The 16,800-nt window shown below is 61.5% G+C and overlaps 1 protein-coding gene and 1 long non-coding RNA gene across 4 annotated transcripts in view; both read right to left on the reverse strand.

Annotated features, from left to right (window-relative positions):
* Nucleotides 1–270: 270 nt before the first annotated feature.
* Nucleotides 271–3,416, reverse strand: LOC114197399 (uncharacterized). The gene is made up of 2 exons (XR_003606895.1): nt 2,275–3,416; nt 271–510 (listed from the first exon to the last, which is right to left on the reverse strand). It is a non-coding gene; the product is annotated as an uncharacterized LOC114197399 (long non-coding RNA).
* An 842-nt stretch (nt 3,417–4,258) lies between these two features.
* SH3BP2 (SH3 domain binding protein 2) overlaps nt 4,259–16,800 on the reverse strand; it is a 34,909-nt gene continuing 22,367 nt past the window's right edge. For all 3 annotated transcript variants that reach the window (XM_028087824.2, XM_028087831.2, XM_028087819.2), the window contains 12 exons: nt 14,805–14,944; nt 13,796–13,898; nt 12,288–12,405; nt 11,941–12,011; nt 11,414–11,502; nt 11,116–11,184; nt 8,070–8,724; nt 6,670–6,781; nt 6,378–6,433; nt 5,970–6,051; nt 5,078–5,137; nt 4,259–4,898 (listed from right to left, as the gene is read on the reverse strand). In XM_028087824.2, the coding sequence (XP_027943625.1) occupies nt 4,761–4,898; nt 5,078–5,137; nt 5,970–6,051; nt 6,378–6,433; nt 6,670–6,781; nt 8,070–8,724; nt 11,116–11,184; nt 11,414–11,502; nt 11,941–12,011; nt 12,288–12,405; nt 13,796–13,898; nt 14,805–14,940 (1,689 nt within the window). In that variant the 5' untranslated portion in view covers nt 14,941–14,944 and the 3' untranslated portion in view covers nt 4,259–4,760. The remainder of the gene's footprint in view (nt 4,899–5,077; nt 5,138–5,969; nt 6,052–6,377; nt 6,434–6,669; nt 6,782–8,069; nt 8,725–11,115; nt 11,185–11,413; nt 11,503–11,940; nt 12,012–12,287; nt 12,406–13,795; nt 13,899–14,804; nt 14,945–16,800) is intronic.

Raw genomic sequence — 16,800 nt, forward strand, 5'->3', positions numbered from 1 at the left:
ATAATTATAGAGTTGGAGAAGATATTTGCAACACACATTTCTGACAACATCAAGGCTACATAAAAAATGTATAGATTAACAAGAAAAAGGAACAACGTATAGAAAAATGTGCAAGATATTTGAATAGACACTTCACAGGAGACAAAAATGGTTCATAAACATATGAAAATATGCTCAAGCTCATTAATATTAGCTAAATGCAAATTAAAGCCATAATTATACACTCACCAGAATGACAAAAATGAAAAAAAAATCTGATGATACCAAGTGTCAGCAACAATGTGGAACCAAGGGAACTCTCTTTTATTGCTGTTGGGAGTGTAAACTGGAACAATAAAATTCCTGGAAGACAGTGAAGGGAAGTTCCCAATGCCCTAGAACCCAGGGGTCAGACTCCCAGGTACATACCCTAAGGAAACTCGTGCACGCATGCATCAGAAACACAAATAAGACTGTTGCTAGCAGCATTGTCTGGACTTGCCCCAAACTGGAAACAAACCAAATGTCCATCTACAATAAAATAAAACCCGTGAACTATGATACAGTTATATAATGGAACGGTTTTCAGCAATGAACTTGAACAAACTAGAGTTAAGCCCAGCAATGAGGACGCATCCCAAAGACATCATGGGCAAAAGAAGCCAGCTGTCAAAGCTTTCATCTGCACAATTCCATTCACATAAAATACGAAAACAGGAAACCACCATGATGGATGTATAATTGAGTGGTGAAAGCTTTATAGCGGAATAAGAACGCGAGCCTCCCCAAAGCCAGGGCAGGGGTTGCTGCGGAGACTGGGAGGGGCGGAGCTGTGATGGGGAGGGCACATTGGTGTTGGAGAGACTACCTCTTGACGGGATCATAAATATGTTCACCTCATAGCAATTTGTTAGGCTGCACATTTGTGTTTGGCTCATTTTTCCAAATGTGTGTTTTGCTCTACGGGAAATCAAAGGAAAAAGGAGTGTGCTTCAGCTCTGAGCAGCTCAGAGTGTGGCCAGAGCTGAAGCCGGAGGGTGATGCAGGGGCAGCTGTTAGGCAGCCCCTAAGGATTCATGAGGAGCAAAGGAAGGTCTGAAGGAAGTGGATATGTTTGGGGTCTGCCCTGTGTCCCAAGACTCTCCCTCTGGTGGGAGTGTGCTAGAAGGTAGCCTAATGGGAAACGACCACTTCCAACCATCCTCAAGGGTCACTGTCCCCCTGGACTGGAGCCTTCCCTGAGGTCCCCCATCAGGCAGTCTTTTCCAGGGGGAGGAATAGGGCATGCAGGCAGAGACAGGGAACTGGATGTGCCAAGCTGCCCAGTGGGGGGCTTGGTGCCACTGGGTCACAGCCAGAGACAGAGACCCTCCTCCCCGCACTGCCCTCCTCTAGAGACACACGGATTCACTGTAAGCACCGCCTCTGCCCCGTATTCCCTGCATGTCCTTTGTGTCCTCCAGGCCTCCCTTCCCGAGGCCAGTCCCGGTGGGCACTGGGCAAGAAGCCCCTCGGCCCCAGGCTGCTGCCTTTTCTTCCCTGAGGCCCTGCCAGCACCACCTGTCCCACCTGGGGTGCAGGGAGAACCTCCTTGGACCAACAGGGGGCGTCCCCCCAATGTGACCCACAGTTGGGGCAGGGACATGGAACCACTCAGGACTTGTTTTTGTTTTTGTTTAAGATTTTTTTTTTTTTTTTTGAGGGGTGCCTGGATGGCTCAGATGGTTAAGCATCTGCCTTTGGCTCAGGTCATGGTCCCGGAGTCCTGGGATCGAGCCCCGCATTGGGCTCCCCGCTCGGCGGGAAGCCTGCTTCTCCCTCTGCTTCTGCCTGCTGCTTCCCCTGCTTGTACACTCTCTCTCTGTGTCAAAAATAAATAAAATCTTTATTTAAAAAAGATTTTTTTTAATGAAGATTTTATTTATTTGAGAGAGAATGAGAGCATGAGCAGGGGGAAGGGGCAGAGGGAGAGGGAGAAACGACTCCCCGCTGAGCACGGAGCCCTATGCGGACTCAGTCCCAGGACCCTGAGATCATGACCTCAGCTGAAAGCAAGAGTCAGGCGCTTCCCCGACTGAGCTCCCCAGGAGCCCCTCCGGACTTGTTTCATGAGGGCTCTTCTGGTTCTAAAAGCATCTCTGTTTACAATAAAAATCTCTATTAACAGAAGGTCGAGAAGCTCACTCTTTTCAACTGTTAGAAGAGTAAAACCATGTTCAGTCATCGGCTTGGAAAAGCTTCCCAAAGGGTCTGAGCCTTTCTTAGCCCAGGAGCTGGACCAGTCTCTGAACTCACCATGATGCTGGACAAGGCAATGAAGCCTCTCTGAGCCTCAGTTTCTCCACCTGCAAGATGAGGAATCAGACTAGGCCCTGGGTCTATTACCCCCAGACTGGGTCCGGAGGGCAAAGCAGGGGAAGGTAGGCCAGTTTTGTTCCTCCCAGGGCTGTGGCCCCCCAGGCTTAGTCAGGGCACACCCAGGACTGTGTAGACACTCCACATGACTATCAGAAGCCCTGAGGGGAGATGGGAAGGTAGGCAGGGGTGGGGGCCGGGCTCAGAACAGCAAAGGACAGGTCACATGGCAGTAAGTAGCTGAGCTAGAACTTGAATCCAGGCCTCTCTGACCCTCCGTTTTCTCCCCTGTGAAATGGGCACATAGCAGCTTCTTCTCCAAGCAAACTATGTCAGTACCCATGGGGCTCAGTGCCTGGAACCCAGGAAGTGCCTGGTAAGTGGTAACCACCCTCCAACACTGTATGAGCAATAGAATGTTCATGGCAGGTCTCAGGAGGGAGCGGATCCCTCTGGCCCCTCCTTTATGCTGGAGACCATGCCTGGGACCCCATCGGCCACCCCCAGCACACACTCTTACAGCTGAGGTCCTGGGTCCCTGGGTCAGTTCACAAGCAGGTGGGAGTCTGTCCTGGGCAGGCCTAGGGCCTGGGAGGAGAGGCTAAAGCCAGTTCAGGCCCCAGGGCGGGCCTTGGGCAGCCACAGGCCTCATCTGTCCAAGTGAACAAAGGCCCCAGAACCCCCCAAACTTTCCAGCTCAGGGGTCTTCAGATACATTTTAGCCGCTGAGCTGGCCACAAGTTAGCTAGAAGTGACAGGGTGTCCCACATCATGCAGTGCATCACTCGCAAGCAGAACCCCCAGGCACTGATGAAACCGTTTTCTGGTCCAAACCCCACTTAGAACTTTTACAGGAAGGGAAGCTGCAGCCAGTAGGGAGCGGCGTGCCTCCATGGGTTCCCCACACTAGTTCAGGGCAGGGAGGGACTGCTGGTTCCCAGAGACTGTGTGGAATGCCTAAAGCGCCCCGTGCCCCAAACTGGACAGTGCCCGTGCTGACACCCCCCTACCCCTGCAGGATTTAGAGGAAACATCTGCAGGGACAGTGCTGGACACTTGGCTCCTGGAAGCAGATGGCTGTCACCCCCCCAGCACCTCTCCCATCCACTGTGGCCTCACCCCTCTCCCTCCCCCAGCAAGCCACCCCACACCCCAGACACACCCCAGAGCAGGTAGAAGGAAGTGCAAACAAAGGGCCCTCTCCAGATGATGAATCCCCAGCTGGTGGGGACACTGCTGTCCTGGGTTTGAATCTCACACAGCAAACTTCTTTCCCAACATAAGACACAGAGAGGATCTGACGCCCCCGGGATCCCAGCCAGCCCTGACCCGAAGTGGAGTCTGTTTCCACAGACAGAACAATCCAGCCTGGATGGGCGTGCCAGGGAGAGTGGCTTCTGGAATTCCACAGCAGGCAGGGAGGGGCGGTCAGGGCCAGACTTGAGCCAGTTGCCCAGAGGACTCGGGCATCCGGGGACCACCATCCCCACCCACACTTAGCCCCTGGGATCTTCCCACCCCTCTGTAGCCATCTCTTCCTCCAGGAAGTCTTCCTGGAGCCCCTAGCGGGGGTTCTGAGCTCCCCACCCAAGCACCCCCACGTGTGCCCAGCTGTGCCCCAGAACTGTTTGTTCATCCAGCAAATGACCCCACGGTGGATGGGGCGCCTTCTACCTCCGCAGTCCTATCGCCTTGAACCTGACCTGTGGCACTTTGGAGCATAGGCTCGAGTCCAGACTGCCCGAGTCTGGGTCCTGTTCTGTTCCTAGCTATGCGCCCAAAGCAAGTTCCTTACTGACCTCTGCCCTGAAGACCACCACTTCTTAGGCTTCCTGTGAGTTGAGCTGCTAGAGTCACTGCTTAGACGTGGGTGTGGCCACTCAGTAAGGCTGCTCACCCTCATTCCCAATGAAACCCCGGCCACTGAGGGAAATGTCATCTGTGCTTTATTGTACATCAGTGGCCCATACTGGTGCCTGCGTCTTAGAGTTCCTGGGGGTGGCAGTCCTGGGGCCAGCCTCTGCCCAACCCCAAATGCCCAGTCCTGCCCAGCTCCCAGCACAGTGCAGGGTTCGTGTGCTGGTGGAGTTGGGGAGGGGTGGGGGTGACCACAATTCTTGTCCACAAAGCCCAGGCAGGGCTCGGTCCTGGGATCCTGGGCTCCGGGGAGGTGGGACAGGGTGGGCTGCATGTCACAGGAGAGCCTCCCAATCCTCTGGAGTGCAGAGCCTGGCCCAGCCCCAGGGACCCAGCCTGCTGCGTGGGGCCTGGCCTGGCAGATTCTACAAGGTATCCGTCGGGGAGACCCTGGGTGGGAGCACAGTGCTCGGTCTGGCTCCTCCTCCCATGCAGGCCCGTCTCATCTGCGTGGCCGGGGGTCATGGCCCCCGTGGCTCAGCTCTGCCCAGCAGCATGTGTCACTGGCGTCACCTGGGCCTCGTGTAGCCGTAGGGGCGCTGCAGCAGCAGGCTCTGGTGGCCGGGCAGCACGTGCGTGTGATAGTGCTCCACGAGGCTGCCCACACTCACAAACAGGACCTCCCCCTCCAGGTAGAATTTAGAGTCCTGGGAAGGGGGAAGAGTGGCGGGGTCAGGGGGGTCTCCTGCGAAAGGGGGTGGTCAGCAGCAAGGGTGACAGTCAGGCAAGCTCCCAGGTGCCCTGTGTCAGCTCTGTGCCTGCCACCCCACCCCCAGGTGGGGGCTCCCTTCCAGCTGGGGCCCTGGGGCGGGGCCAGCCTGCCCACCTTCTCAAAGATGCGGTAGTTCCTCACTTTGTTGGAGCTTGTATCCCACACGACCAGAACCTGCAGGGAGAGAAGCAGCAGATGGATCAGCTGAGAGCAGCCCCAGCCCCAGGGGAAGGACCGCAGAGACCGAGGGGCCGGCAGAAGCACCACAGCTGGGTCCTGGGGCCCTTATGGTGACCTAGGGAGGGACCCGGACAGCAGGGTCCAAACAGGCAGCCCCTGGCCCCAGGGCTCCTGCCCTGATGGCCTCTGGGGAGACTCGAGTAGCAGTAGCAGGTGCCTGGCTCACCCTAGGACCATTTCTGACAGACACAGAACAGCGGGGGCGCCAGGCTGGCTCCATCCGTGCAGCGTCCGACCCTTGATCTCGGGGTCATGGGTGTGAGCCCCACTGTTGGGCATAGAGCTTACTTAAATAAATAAATAAACAAATAAATAATAAAAGAAAAGAAACAGAAAAGTGAGGCTCAGTGAGGTTGTGCGATCCAGCCTCGGAGGAGAAGGGGCACTCCGGCCGACTCGCTATTCCCACGGCCCCAGGCAGCCTCCCCGGCAAAGTGCATGAAAACCCCCAGCCCCACCAGAGTTCTGGGACCCCCGGCACTTCCCTCCCATCTCCTGCCTGTGCTGGGGGACTGGCCATCATCGCCCCCAGTTTGCAGATGGCGTTCGGGTCCTGACAGTAGATGGGGCAGGGGCTGCCGGACAGAGACCCCAAGGACAGACCTGGTCGAGGTGCCAAATCAGAGGCTGCCCAGGGAAGTGACGTATATACTCCAAAGTGCTGTGCTGGCTGTCAGCCTGGGTGTGTGCAGAGCCAAAGGAGCCCACCACAACACAGCAGTCCCCAGGGGCCTTCACTCAGCAGGCTGACTGTTGGGGCACCTACCTTCCCTGACTTGGTGGAGGAGTTCCGGATGCAGTAGAGTCCATCCTGGGGCTCTCCCTGGGGGCTTGTGGCTTTGAACAGCCTAAAATAAAACAGTTGCATCAGCAGATGAACCATCCTCAGCCAGCGCTCGCGGGAGGACCCTCCAGCCCCAGTCCTCAATGTGGGTTTCTGTCTTCTCGCCACTCTTCAGCACAGGTCCCAAGAGCAACAGGCTGCGTGAGGGCCGGCCTGTGCCGGGCGTGGGTGTCAGCCAGGCAGGACTGAGGGGGTGGCCTCTATTGGCCAAGGGGCCGTGTACCTGTGCCGGCGACTGCCCAGCACCAAGGCAAGTGAGGGGGACAGAAAGGCTGGGGACCGCACGACTGCAAAAACAAGGATTTGGAGAAAGAAGGGCTTGGTGCTCACCTTTCCACTTCGCAGGATTCCGTGGTGTTGATAAACACAGAGCTGGGCAGCGGCACCTGGAGAGGCCAGCGGCGGTCAGGGTCAGGGTCAGGGCCAGGGTCCGAGGGCTGCTTGGAGCCAGTGCGCCGTACCCCCACCCGTGGCGGGCTACCAGCCCGTGCCCAGATCTGGGGCTTTCCACCATGCTCCCGCACCCCCCTCAACGCCGGCATCCTGGGGGCTCCTCCCTCAAGATGCCCGGTGAGGGGCTGCCCACCCACCGCCGTGAGCTGGGCTCTGCCCTCGGCCCCACCTTCTCATAATCCTCGTCGGAGTCCTCCCCGCCGGTGCTGTCCGCCCTCGACGGCCGTCGGGGTTTTTCAAAGGAGAAGCTCCTGAAACTCTGCCCATCAGGGGGTGACCTCCTGGGAGGGGAGCAAGGAGAGGCGGGAACATCACTGTCGCACCCTCCGCCCACCACCCCCATTCACCCAGATGGTGTCAGAGGCCCAGACCAGGGACTCTGAGACAGGTCCATGCTGACCGCCCTGGGGCGACAGGAATTGCCTGAACTGGGCTCAAGGCTGCCAATAACACTGGCAAGACCATGGTGGGGGCCTGAACTCTGGTGTGGTCGTAGCACAGACAAGTGCTCTGGACGCTGTGGGAGAAGGCCCCAGACTTGGGGGCAGGGGGGCGCAGCCCCAGCTCTGCAGCTAACCAGCTTTGTGACCTTGGCCAAGCCACGCCCCTCCCAAAGCCACAGAGAGTGGATGATGTGAATGGACGGAGCCCACACTGGGCTGTGGTAGAGGCTGGGCCATGGATGACCGGCCCTGGCACACACAGCCCTGTAGCTCTTGGCAAACTGACCCAGTCTGCACCACTGAGGCCCCTTATGAAACGGAACCATCACATGGCGCCCTCCTTCAGCAGCAGAGCTGAGAGTCCTAGGGAGAAGGGTGCCAGGGTCAAAGGCCTTCAGGGAGTACTGGGTTAGCACGCCCGCTCAAGCTTCCGCCCTGTGGTTCCCAGAACCGTCACGGTTTGGGGCCCCAGACGCCTCTGACCACAGGCTATTGGTATGAATGACACTGTGAGCGGGGGACACACCAGTCCCCCCCAGCAATAAAGAAGAGAGTGTTCGGAGCCAACCTCAAGGATGAGTCACCAACATACTCCACATTCTGGCAAGTTCCCAATCAGGAAGAGCATAAAGGCAGCCTTGGTGGCTCAAGAGCCCCCGGCAGGGAAGGACAGTTCCCGATCAGGAGGGCCTGCAGAGGCATGCTGGCTCCAAGTGGCTCACAGCCCAAGCTCCTCCCATCCCGTACCATCTACCCCAGAGCAGGCAGTCAGCCCTGAAGGCCCCTCCCTTGACCCTGCAGGGTCCTCAGATTGCCCAGCTCGGGCTCTGGGAGGCCTGTTTCCCCAAAGGCCCTCTTGCCCACTGCTCCCCAACAGCAATGGGCTCTAGGCCCTCCACCCACGAGGCTGGACATTCCTCTAGGGCAAGGGTAGGCCCGGTGCAGGGGAGGCGGCTCAGGCTCAGCAGGCTGGGGCAATCCAGGAGCCTTCCTTCTCCTATGCTAGGGCTGCTTGGTATCCACCGTGGACACAGACAGTGCCAGAGGCGAGGAGGCCAAGGCACCAGCATGAGAACCTGCCAGCTGGGGAGGGGCCCCAGGGGGCCCCAGTGCCAAGTCAACTCACTGGAGGTGGGGGAGGGGTGGCTTCTCTGTCCTCGGCAGGACCGCTGGCTTGGCTGCGGCCTCAGGCATGGGCAGCTTCAGTACAAGAGGCCTGGGGGCCACCGGGGGCACAAAGAGTCTGGGCCTGGCTGCCTCCCCTGCAGGGGCCTCTTCAGCCATCTTTAAGAACTTGGGCTTGTTGGCCGGCACGGGTGGAGGCTCGGGCATGGGTGGCCCCCGGGGGGTCAGATGGAAGGACTTGAGCTTGTCACAGTTCCTGGAGGAGGCAGCGGCCACGTTGGCAGGGCTGGAGGCAGAGCCAGGCCCATGGCCGGGGACCCGGGGCTCTGGGCTGGGGCTGGCGCTCTCGCGTAAGCAAGGGGGTTTCCGGAGGCCAGGCGTGGTTGGCAGGTGGCCCAGCGGGGGGTCACTCATCCTCCGGGGGGCCATGGGCACTCTGGGGCCAGGCTCAGGCCGCCTCAGGCCCAGTGGGTCCCTCTTGGAGTCCTCAGGAGCTGGGCTGGTGTCAGGGAGGCCACGCTTAGGGGGCGGGGGTGGCAACAGGGGGCTCGGGCCCTTGGAGGCAAAGGAGTGAGCACGGGGCATGTCGGAGAAGGCTGGCTTCCTGGGTGTGGGCACGGGAGGTGGGGGGTAGGCCGGCGGGTGGGTCAGGGTGTCTGCAGAGCAAAGAGACCCAGTCAGTGAGCGTCACCTGCTGGAGGCTGGGCCAACCCCACCACCCTGCACCCCCTGGCCTTCCTCACCCCCTTCTACACGCAGCCCACACAAGCTTCCTGAACCATCAGCTTCCCGGAAGTGGAGGTGAGAGAGAACAGGCAAGGGAGACTCTGAGGACTTCACCTCAGGGAGGGGAGGCTCTGGTTCCCAGTAAGAGGGGTGAGGAGGGTGGACGGGAGTAGGTTGGGAGGAAAATGAGGGTTGCGTTTGCTCATGCTTTAAGAACATCGAGGGAGCGTGGGGTGGGCCGTCGGGGCAGCTCTGGAGTTCGAGGAGAGGAGAGGGAGTGTGGGGTGGGCCGTCGGGGCAGGTCTGGAGTTCGAGGAGAGGAGAGGGAGTGTGGGGTGGGCCGTCGGGGCAGCTCTGGAGTTCGAGGAGAGGAGAGGGAGTGTGGGGTGGGCCGTCGGGGCAGCTCTGGAGTTCGAGGAGAGGAGAGGGAGTGTGGGGTGGGCCGTCGGGGCGCAGGTCTGGAGTTCGAGGAGAGGAGAGGGAGCGTGGGGTGGGCCGTCAGGGCAGGTCTGGAGTTCGAGGAGAGGAGAGGGAGCGTGGGGTGGGCCGTCGGGGCAGCTCTGGAGTTCGAGGAGAGGAGAGGGAGCGTGGGGTGGGCCGTCGGGGCAGGTCTGGAGTTCGAGGAGAGGAGAGGGAGCGTGGGGTGGGCCGTCGGGGCAGGTCTGGAGTTCGAGGAGAGGAGAGGGAGTGTGGGGTGGGCCGTCGGGGCAGGTCTGGAGTTCGAGGAGAGGAGAGGGAGTGTGGGGTGGGCCGTCGGGGCAGGTCTGGAGTTTGAGAGGAGAGGGAGTGTGGGGTGGGCCGTCGGGACAGGTCTGGAGTTCGAGGAGAGGTGAGGGAGTGTGGGGTGGGCCGTCGGGGCAGGTCTGGAGTTCGAGGAGAGGAGAGGGAGTGTGGGGTGGGCCGTCGGGGCAGGTCTGGAGTTCGAGGAGAGGAGAGGGAGTGTGGGGTGGGCCGTCGGGGCAGGTCTGGAGTTCGAGGAGAGGAGAGGGAGTGTGGGGTGGGCCGTCGGCACAGGTCTGGAGTTCGAGGAGAGGTGAGGGAGTGTGGGGTGGGCCGTCGGGGCAGGTCTGGAGTTCGAGGAGAGGTGTTGGCTGGTGAGGCCAGTGGAGTCAACAGGCTATCCGTGACACCGGCTGTCCAGTGGCCTAAGACTGTCAGGAGAGGAGTGGGCCAGGCCTGAGTCCTGGGGTGGCCCAGCTCATGCTGATGGCATTAAGGGGCCGTGTGGGGCTGAGTGAGGTGGGACAGGCCCCGGAGCCTGGGTGCCTGGTGCTGAGGAGCAGGGGAGATGACCCAGGCCATGGATAGCTCGACTCACAGGTGCTGAGTGCTGCATTTGAGAATGGGGAGGCCACTGGAACCCAAATAAGAGATGTTTGGGGAGAGGGAGGGGAAAGCCTGCTTGGAGCAGGGGCTCGGAAAGGTGGGGAGGGAGTGTGCAGGCAGGTCTGCGGGCACTGGCCCTGGAGGAGCGCAGCTGCGAGCAAAGCGAGGCCCCCACGTGCTCATCTCCAGCCACACGTGGCCGCAGTTCAGGGGTGGGGCAGATGGACATGGGCTGGAGCCGTGGGCTCTGTGCCGGGAGGGCGGTTGAGGCACATGGCCTGGTCCTGGCAGGGGCCCAGGAAGAAGGAAGGGGGCTGGGCCTGCTGCACTTGAAGGGGGGGAGGGGCTGAGGAGGGCAGAGGACAAGGTCACTGGAGAGGAAGCAGAGGAACAGGGAGGCCGGGGGCAGAGGGATTGTCCCAAGTCCCCAGGCAAGTGGAAAGGACGGTGGAATGGCATGGACGGCAGGACAGAGGCCCAGCCCTCCGCCGTCTGGTCCGATGCTTGGCTGTGACACATATACGCGATGCCTGATACATGCCTGTCCCCCTTGCTAGGCCACGTACTTTGGGAGGTCAGGAGGGAGTGGGTGGTAAGTGACAGACCGGCCTAGAGGTGCTCCAGGGAGCTGTCCACCACAGGGAGTAGGCCCTGCCCTGGACCCACCCACTCCTCAATGTCCCTCCTTCCCCACTCTCAGCCCCCAGGACCACCCCTGGCTCAGCATCATACACGTGGGCCCCCCTACCTCACTGATTTGCAAATCACCTCCCGACCGCCCTCCATCCCGGGCTAACTGTGGAGGTTGGAGGATCAGGTGAGCAGAGCCAGTCAGAGTATACACCTCTTCTGTTCTGTTCCTCCTATACTTGGGCCACAACAGGGAAACTGAGGCCACCCGGAGCAGTACTCAGGCCAGTACTCCCAGCCTGGGAGGGGCTCTGCTCCGGGTTCCAGCCCCAGGAGCCCCCTAGGCTCACAGGTCGCCCACCTACCCTCGGGCTCCATGGGCTCAGGGGAGTCAGGCTCCATGTACGAGTCGTCTTCATCCTCATGCTCGTAGTCTGTGAGGCAGATCGAGGGTCAGACCCAGGGTGGCCCAGGCCCAGCTGCACCCAAGGGTGGTGGGGCAGGGGCCCTCAGAACACTGGGAGCCAAGGGCCAGGGAGGCACAGGGCAGGGCATGAACCCAGGACCCAGGCTGCCTGGGAAAGACAGCCAGATATTCCTCCCCTCCTGGGTGGCAATGGCCACGTGTGGAGGGGGTAGGCCGTATGCAGAGACAGGCCTCACCTTCATTGTCTGTGGGGTATGGGGAGAGGCTGATGTCCACAGGCCGCTCGACTGCACCGTAGAAGCTGTCTGTGTCCGAGCTGGAGTCACTGAGGTGTGGGGCAGGGGAGGGGGCGGTGAGCACCGCGCAGGGGGAGTTCCTTTGCACTCACACATGTGGATATGCACACACACCCTCGGATACAGGACCGATGCACAGACACGGACATACGCACAGACCAACACAGACAGACACATGGACGTATACAGAGCCAGACCCACGGATAAACACAAAGCAAGATGAGACACACAGTCGAACAAGCTCCTCACAGGTGAGAAACACAGACCCAGGGACCGGAGGCCTCCCTGCCACCCCCTACCTGACCACACAGGGCCAGGCCTCAGGGCTGGCCCCACATCCCCAGCTGCCCTGCAGAAACTACCAATGGGTGTGCACACGTACACACACACACACACACACACACACACGCACCCTGGCCAAGGCCCCAGAGGCGGGAGGTAGGCACACACGTCAAGCCCAGGCCCACCTGGTGTCCGGGGGCAACTCCTTCTTCTCGTGGAAGTGGCCAATCTCCTTGCGTAGCAAAGCCATCCAGCTCTATGGGTCAGTCGGGGCTGGAGTGGGTGCCTGCTGCCCAGGGCAGGGCTCCACCCTCGCCCCGCCTCCCTCAGCGCCCGGGGCTGCTCCGCACGGAGGTCAGGGACACGACCCCTGTGGCCTTCCTGGGGCTCTGGCCCCACCTTAGCCCATGTGGAGCTCTTCCCCAGATGGCTCCTGAGCGTGTGGTACTCATACCGGGCCACGGGCTTGAGGATGAGCACTCGCCCAGCACCATGTCCCATCAGGCCCCCCCCACCCTGAAGGCAGGCTCACCTTGCGCTCATCCTCAGAGGAGGCCGAGAAGAACCACGTGCGGTGCTTCTTGCTGATGTGGACGATCTTGAAGGGGAAGACGTTGTTGGACGTTGTCTCTTCAGCTGCCCGCATCACCCTGAGGGCACAGTGCGGGCGGTCACCACCCGGTCAGCACAGCCCGGATGGGTCCTGGCACCCCACACCCACCGTGCCCCCGAGGACGTGGGCGGGTCTGGACGGTCCGCCTAGCAGATGCTCCAGGCCAAAGGCCTAGATGCTTCAGGCGGAGGGAAACGTGCAGGCAAGGACCGGGCACAGAGTGGACAGGGCTCATCCCGGAAGCAGCAGCCCGTGAGGCTCCAAAACGAGGACATGTCACCCTCACTGCCCACCAATGCCCCTCTACTCAGGTGCCACCCGCCCACCTCGGCGGGCCTGCCTGTTGGGGGCCCGAACATGTCAGCCTCCGCCCTGCCCCTGCAGCCCCCGTCAGACACCCCAGAGAGCACTGGGGGGACGTAACTTATGTGGCTACTCTCCCCAGCCAGACCGTGGGGGTTGTATAGAGATCACAAAACCTACCATGGGGGAGCCCCACCGGGCCAGGCGCCTTGGGCAGGTGCGCCCATCCCCCGGGGTAAGGGTGCGCATCCCTCCCCAGGGGACCCCAGAGCTCTGAGCCACGAATGCCCACTGGCAGCCACAAGCTCCAGGCTCCTCCCCTCCTTAGCAGTGCCCTGGCTGGCGGAGGCCTGGCACTGGGTTGGGCACCTGGGCAAGGCACTCCCCCACTGAGCTTGTGGCCAAAACCTTGAGTCACTCAATCCTGCCACACTGACATGGGACCTTCAGGTCCGCATAGGCAGGAGGGGCTGGGCCCTCCCAGGAAGTTGGGCAGCACAGACTCATGCCGCAGGGTGCCAGGCCCATGGTGTGACACTAAGACCCAGAGCCCAGGAGTCACACTTCACCCCTGCCTGCAGGCCCCCGATGCTGTGGGGCTGGCCCAAGTGGGGCTAACGGACCCTCACTTGCCAGCATTCCCCATCCCATCTAGAAAGTTCTGGCCCAGCGTCCACTGCCTGCCCATTAGCAGAGAGGCACCCGCTGGATGGGCCCAGCCTACGGCACGTGTAAAGTAAGGAGCTGGCCCCGGCCTGGGAGGCCCCAAAGCCTTGGAGGCCTGAGGCAGGGCCTCGGGTGGAGGAGGTTCCTGGCCCCTTGGAAGGAGGCTATGGTAGGAAAGGCGGCTGGGTGAGCAGGGAGACGGAGCGGTGGCCGAACGGGGACTCTGGAGGCTCTGCTGAGGAGAGAGCGGGAAGCCCCCAGCCTTGCCCAGGTCCTCTGCGAAGGCCCGAGGGGGACTGAGGAGGCCACACGGAGGGTGAGAATGAGTAGGACAGGCTGGGGAGGGTCCAAAGGGCTGGGGTGGGAGCCATCTCAAGACAGCCTGCACTCTCCGTGGGCGGGAACGAGGGACAGGCCCGGCCAGGGCTCTGCGGGGGCCGCGGGCAGGGGGCACTTACCGGTTATAGCCGCTCAGGGAGAAGGCGCCCTGCGGGGAGGCAGACGTGCTGCTCTTGAAGTAGTAGATGCATCGCTTGTGGATGATGACAAAGCGCAGGGGCCCTGAGGGCAGCGTGGCAAGGGCAGAGGATGAGCCTTGAGGGGCTGCTGGGCAGACCCCACTGGGAGGCCATTCCCAGAGGCCCTGGGTGACTTAGGACAGACCTCCTGCCTTTGAACCTCACTAAAAAGAAGGGCAGGGAGTTGGGCTAGCATGCTGCCCCATCGCAAGGAGTCCACTGTGGGGCCAAATGTAAGCAATCACGGGCAGGCTGACCAGCCCGAGAGCACCACCCCCAAGGCAGGCCTGGCCACGCCCAGGGCAGGGGGAGACCTTGACCACCTAGGCTGGCTCAAGGAAGTGCAAAGCCAGGGCCAGAGGTCATACCATGGGGAGCTCATGCCCGGTCAGAGCGACAGGCAAGGCCCTGATGCTCTTTGGCCTTAATGTCTTTGACGACTGGGCATCTCCCAGACCTGGGGGCTCCCACTCTCTGCTAACCTGCTGTCCAGGGACCAGAGCCTTGGCCTCATGCAGCTCTGGAGGTCCAGCACCCAGCTGGATTGTGGACCAAGTGACTGACCAACTGACTGAACACCCACTGGATGGTGCGAGGCCAGACCTACCAGGCCACTGAAGGCCCCCGGCCCCTGGCTGTAGACAGAAGCTCCCCGGAACCACTAGTCAGCACCATGCACCAAATGTCCAACCTATCTTCATTTTGCAGTAGCACCCCAAATCATCCCACAGTCCTGGGGAATGAGGAGGCGGACCTCAGGTCCCCCAGGGGGTACTGGCCACCATGCAGGGAAGGAAAACTCTGGAGGGCCCACCGCGTCTGAGCAGAGGCTCAGAGAGACAGGCTGCTTGCCCACAGAGGTCCAACAGGGCAGTGGGGCCACAGGGCTGGGGTTGAGCCCCCGTCCCCATATCCTCGCATCACACTCCCTGCCACCCAGAGGACTCACATCTGAGCAACTGCAGCTGGGTGCCACCCTTCTTGTGCAGGTAGCCAGCCTTGGCCACGCCCCCAGGCATGGTTAATAAGTTCTGGGCACCAATGGCCTTCATCGGGACGGGCCAGTGCATCTCTTCAGCCGCCATGAAGCTGCAAAAAAAGGGGAAGGAGACACGTCTCAGCCAGGGCTGGGGGTCAGAAGATGGCTTAGGTTGGGGCATGCAGTAGGAGACACCGCTGAGATCCTGGAGACAGCATAAAGGGTCGATGCAGCAAGGGGTGAGGAACCTTCGGAAGGCCCCCGGCTTCCAGGTGGGACCCCCAGGGCAAGAAAGGGCCACCTGGTCCGCGTGGTCAGCCCCTGGTCTCTCTGGCCACACACCGAGCCCCAGGGACCCCGAGAACAGAATGTAATCCTTCACACACCTGCTAAACTCACGGATCAGTGGGGGCTAGGGGACAGCAGTGAGTGAATTCAAGAAACCATTGGCCCAGGTAAGTCAGGTCTGAGGCCATAACCACCCCAGGTCTGCATGCCAGGTGAGCCTATGATGGAGCCTGCCAGGGAGGGCTTCCAGGGGGAGGTGACTGGGATCACAACCTAATGGATTTAAAGGGGTACAGGGGCTGGGACAGGCCGTGGGCATCCTCTCCATCATCTCTGACCCCTAGCAGGGAAGGGTGACATGGCCCCCAAGTGCCCCACCCTCCACTCCTGCCTGCCCTTAGCCAGCTTCTGTCCATCCCTTTCTTAAGGGCCCGAGACCAGGAAGCAGGAAAGTGGGTAGCCCTGAGTCCCTAGTTCCCACCCTGGCTCCGCTCTCTGGGGGAGCCCTAGGCCATAGTTGTTGGAGCTGTAAAATGGGAGCACGGGGTGGACACAGCCTGGCACACAGTACACGCTTGTCAGCAGTGGCCACGGTGGCCATCCGGTGGGTTGACTGGTGTCCGCTCTGTCTCCCCATCACCAGCCTTGCTCAGCCTCCCGCTCATCCTAGCGGTTCTCCCTGAAACATGCCAGGCTGTTTCACCCTCTGGCGTCTGCCTGGAATGACTGACCACTCCCCACTTCTCCCATGAAGAACTCTTCATCCTTCAAGACCCAGGTTCAGAGTCCCCTCTTCTGTGAGGCATCTGAATGCCCAGTCATACTCAGGATTCCCTCCCCACCTCCGCACTGTTTTGCCTGTGCCTGCCCCCACTGAACCTGGTGCCTGGTCCTTCTTGGGGCCCCAGTGACTTGGGGAGTGTCAACCGGGTGTGTGGTCAGTGTCCCACCGAGTCACCAGTGTTGCCGCCCGGGTCAGACCCAGAGGCCCTCTCTACTGGGGGTCCTGCCAATACAGCCCCCATTCCCAAAAACACACACAAAGCAAGCCACTCGGCTGCTGGCAAGCCAGCATCCTCTCCCAAATGTTCACCCCCTCCAGGGACCCGGCTGCTCCCTGGCCTCCGCCCGGCTCACTCAGGCTGCCCCCCTCCGGCTCCGTGCGCAGAGGACCATCCCCGGGGCCCGGGCCTCCGCCCACAGCGGAGGCTCGGAACAAAGGTGCGGCCCCGGCCCCCCAAGCCTGCTTCCGGGGACGGAGCCCCGCGCCCCGCCCGGCCCACGCCCGCCTTTGTTCCCCCCAGGAAGCGGGACTCGCGCTCCGGGCTCGGTACTCACGGCGTCCACGCGGCGGCTCGCCGCCCCTGCGCGCAGTGACAAGGCCCCCGGCCGCGCCCCCCCGCGCCCGCCTCCCGCCCGCCCCAGCCGGGCCGCCCGCGCCCCGCGCCCGCCATGCCGCGCGCCCCGCCGCCGCCGCCGCCTCGCCCCCCGCCCCGGCGGCCGGCTCCTCCCCTCGCGGGCGGGGCGGGAGCGGCAGGTGGGGACCTGGCGCTCCGCCCGCCGCCCCACGGACCCCCGCGCGGGGCCTCAGTTTCCCCAGCGGCTCCTGGAAGACGGAGGCGCGGGGCCCGGGGCGCGACGCGGACGTCTGAAGTGCGGCCCAGAAGCCAGCATGCCC

Source organism: Eumetopias jubatus, unplaced genomic scaffold (assembly GCF_037043125.1).
Source record: "Eumetopias jubatus isolate StellerSeaLion01/CBP00866 unplaced genomic scaffold, mEumJub1_p1.0 scaffold_2, whole genome shotgun sequence".
NCBI classification, from domain to species: domain Eukaryota; kingdom Metazoa; phylum Chordata; class Mammalia; order Carnivora; family Otariidae; genus Eumetopias; species Eumetopias jubatus.